This window comes from Sceloporus undulatus, chromosome 2 (genome assembly GCF_019175285.1).
Source record: "Sceloporus undulatus isolate JIND9_A2432 ecotype Alabama chromosome 2, SceUnd_v1.1, whole genome shotgun sequence".
In the NCBI taxonomy this organism is placed as follows: Eukaryota; Metazoa; Chordata; class Lepidosauria; order Squamata; family Phrynosomatidae; genus Sceloporus; species Sceloporus undulatus.
The window spans coordinates 214,804,186-214,808,472 of NC_056523.1; the positions used below are offsets into that span (position 1 = coordinate 214,804,186).

The 4,287-nt window shown below is 41.0% G+C and overlaps 1 protein-coding gene across 1 annotated transcript in view; it reads right to left on the reverse strand.

Moving 5' to 3' along the window:
- The window catches only part of PDE6B (phosphodiesterase 6B), a 21,578-nt gene extending 18,820 nt beyond the window's left edge, over window positions 1-2,758 (reverse strand). The window contains exon 1 of the mRNA XM_042447684.1: window positions 2,291-2,758. Coding sequence (XP_042303618.1) covers window positions 2,291-2,758 — 468 coding nt within the window. The remainder of the gene's footprint in view (window positions 1-2,290) is intronic.
- Window positions 2,759-4,287: the final 1,529 nt, after the last annotated feature.

Sequence of the window (4,287 nt, forward strand, 5' to 3'; positions counted from 1 at the left end):
CTCTGCCTGCAGTGATCTCATTTCCACTGTAAAATTTCACAGCGAAGGCTATTCAGACCACTTCACTGCATGGCAGGAAAGGGAGGACAAAACTACTGCATTTAAATGGTTTTAATTATGTATGTATGTTGTTGTTATGTGCCTTCAAGTCATTTCTGACTTATGGCAACCCTAAAGCATGGGATTTTTTGAGGGGAAGGATTTGTCAAAAAAGGTATTCCATTGCCTTCTCTTGAGGCTGAGAACATGTGACTTGCCCAAGGTCACCCAGTGGGTTTCATGGTCGAATCAAATCTTGATTTCCAGAGTCATAGTCAAACCGCTCCACTCTAAGCACTATGCCACTCTCTGCTTTCAAGTTGTCTGTGAATTTATGGTGAACTCATGCATTTCATAGGGTTTCCATAGACAAATAATACTCGGGATGCATCTATGCTATAGAAATAATGCAGTTTCACACTACTTTAAGTACTGTAGCTCCACTCTATGGAATGCTGGGATTTTTTAGTTTTACAGAGGCTTTACCCTTCTCTGCCAAAGAGTGCTAGTACCTCACAAAACTACAAATCCCAGGATTCTGTAGGATGTAGTATGGCAGTTAAAGTGGTCACAAACTGCATTATTTCTACAGTGTACACTCACCCTCAGAGGTAGTTTTATCAGTTCTTTCCTCTGACCTATAGCATCTGATACTCGTTGCTGGTCTCCCGTCCAAGTTCTAGCCACGGCTGACTCTGCTTGACTTTCAAAATCAAACAGGATCTGGTTCCTTTAAGGTACTTAGGCTCTTTTTAGTTGTATGTGGAATAAACTATTTGTTTATCCTGTCTACCAATCTGTGAAGAGCAAATGACCTAGTTATTGAAAGAGTACTTAACATTGAAGTAATCCTAGCTAGAATTTATGGATGGTAGGGATTTCACGGTTATCCTCTGATTTCATTGTGCCTACTTGAAAGGGCAGTCTGGATTTGAATGCTCGAGAGAAGGCTCTTCATGTTTTTGTGCTACATTACAGAACAAAGAAGTGTTATTTTACAGCAGTAGCTTTACATTGCCACTGATCAAGCCTGCAAGTTGAATGGATCAACTTGTATGTATATAAACATGTATCCTCATATTCATGTGGCCCTCCAGATGTTGCTGGACTCCATTCCCAGCACCCTTAGCTATTATAGCCAGTGATGAAATTACACTTCAGCAAAATAATTTGCACTGATAATTTATTTCTTTATTGCCTACATACTGACTGAAAGTTATGAGCTGCTCCTAGAAATAATAGGGAATTGGTTAAACTTTACTCTAGTTTCCTGGGTCTTTGCAAGCATCCACACAGGTTCCTTATACAATATATCATCCTGTGGGAGAATTGTTCAGACACTTCTTATATGGACCTCAATTGCTCTGTTGTTGTTGCTGTTGTTGTTGTTGTTGTTGTTGTCGTGTGTCTTCAAGTTGTTTCTGTCTTATGGTGGCCATAAGGTGCACCTATCATGTGGGTTTCTTGGTAAGATTTGTTCACAAGAGGTTTGCCATTGCCTTCCTCTGAGGTTGAGAGCATGAGACTTGCCCCAGGGCACCTAATGGTTCTTTGGGGTGGGGGGTGGGGGTTGGATGAGCTGGGCATCAAACCCTGGTCTCCAGAGTCATAGTCCAACACTCAAACTACTCTGCCTTCTGTGATTCACTAACCTAACTATATAGACAGGGTTATTCTTGAAGTTAATCATGAAGGTGCTTGCACAGTTGAAGAAGCAAGCTGGTGCTCAATTTAAATTGTAAAACATAAACCAAAAAGTGGATGGCCTCTTCTTTTAACAGTAGAAATGCCAGCATGTCCTCCTCCCTTATAATTAAACTTCCAATTCCTTGATACTTTCCTCTTATCAGTTTTATTGTATCTGTGGTGGGACCACCTGTAAGTACAGCAGGTAACACCAAGGGGAAAGGGACACTGGTACTTTGATCAGAATAAATGAATTCACTATCTGTTTCAAACATAAGTAATAGTACAGGTTGAATCTCCCTTATCAAAAATGCTTGGGACCAGAAGTGTTTGGAATTTCAATTTTTTTGGATTTTGGAATGCCTGCATTTGCCTATACTTACATAATGAAATAACTTGGAGATGGGATCCAAGTCTAAACACAACATTCAGTTATGCTTCATATGCACCTTATACACATAGCTTGAAGGTAATTTTAAATAATATTTTAAATAATTTTGTGCATGAAACAAAATTTGTGTACATTGACCCATCGGGATTAGGGTGAGAAATTTGGCCAGCTTACCTCATCAACATTTTGAATGTTCATCGTCTTCTTGTTCTGGGCCACATGGCCCACCACACCCATGTCCAACGGGAAAACTATTTCACAGTCAGGGGACACCAGGCATTCTTCCATGGTGCTATCCTTATGAATGTTGAACAGCCGTGTCGCCAGCTCTGGTGTGCCATTTCGCTGCCTGTACAGGAAGAGGCTGCAGCAGTCTGCCTGTATGAGAGCGCTGATCCTTCTTAGGGTCTTGAAAACAACTTTCTCCATGTTGATGCTGTCTTGCATATCTTGTATCAGCTCAAAAAGGGTTTCAGTCTCATCCTGCCCCAGCCCTTCAAAGCCCATAGAATTATCTGAGCATTGTTCACCGTTTGCCATGGCGCACAAGGTTTTGCCCCCCAGTTTCCGCTCAAAATACTGCTTAGCAAAATCCAGGTTGTTATCCAGGAATGTTTCAACTTCATCTTTGTTAATATTCATGCTCAATGCCTTTGGTTTTGGGAGCCGAATGTTACAAAATACCTGGTCCCAGTATGATTGTCTTGAATGTAGAGGTAATTACTCATCAAGAAGCTAATATTCAGGCTGAGTATATGGAGAGCAAATCTTCTCAAGTAAACAGCTTAGATGACCTGTTCCGAAGCTGTAAATAATTCCATCTCCTGCTTCTCAAAGATAACCCCTGTTCTTACAATTGTGTATCTAGAAGCCTCAGTTGCCTGCAATACACTGACTCTGTAATATGATTGAATATTCAAACTCCCGTATGTGTGTGCAATTAAGTTTCAACTCTCTTCTCGTCTGACAGCGGTTTTTAAGAGTGGTATAAACTCCCTGAAGCCTGATTAAACATATACTGCTCAGTTCTAATCCTTAGCTAACCAGGTATCGTATTATTCCTGCTCTCAGATGTAGAGTGTTATCAAACTTAAAATGAACTGAGCTAAATAATGAATTCTATAAGTGGGCTTGCCCTGACAGTGACAGCTGGAAAACTGTATATCAATGAATCTGCTCTGGATTTTAACCTAAACTTTAAACTCTCCCTGCAAAATAGACTGAGCATCTTGGATAGCGCCTTTAAAATTTACATTTTATTTTCACACATTTTGTTTTCAAGAAAAATAAAAGTAGGGGGAAATAAAACTAGCTAAACATCTATTATTTGTCAGCATGGGAGAGGGGGAGGCACGATTTGGATTTTCTGCCGAAAGCACCCTGAATTATTCCTGGCGTAGATGTTTGATGCATCTTGGATAAGTGGTTAAAGAGCTCAATTGGAACAAAATGCAACTATTTCAAATTCATACTTAGAGTCATAGAATCATAGAATTGTAGAGTTGGAAGCAACCACAAGGGCCACTCAGTCCAACCCCCTGCCATGCAGGAAATCTCAATCAAAGCATCCCCGACAGATGGCCATCAAGCCTTTCTTTAAAGAACCTCCAGGGAAGGAAACTCCACTACACTCTGAGGGAGTGTGTTCCACTGTCGAACAGCCCTTACTGTTAGGAAGTTCCTCTTAATGTTGAAGTGGAATCTCTTTTCCTGGAGCTTGCATCCATTGTTCTGGGTCCTAGTCTCTGGAGCAGCAGAAAACAAGCTTGCTCCCTCCTCAATATGGCATCACTTTAAGTATTTAAACAGGGCTATCATATCACCTCTTAATCTTCTCTTCTTCAGTCTAAACATCCCCAGCTCCCTAAGGCGTTCCTCACAGGGCATGGTTTCCAGACCCTTCACCATTTTAGTCGTCCCGTCCTCCTTTGGACACGCTCCAGTTTCTCAATGTCTTTTTTGAATTGTGGCGCCCAGAACTGGACACAATATTCTAGTTGAAGCCTGGCCAAAGCAGAATACAGTGGCACTATTACTTCTCTTGATCTAGACACTATACTTGCAGCTTGCATGATTGCGGTCTCCATACATTGTTGTTATCTGCCTTCAAGTCATTTCTGACTTACACTGACCCTGAAATGAACCTATCAAAAGATTTTCTTGGCAAGATT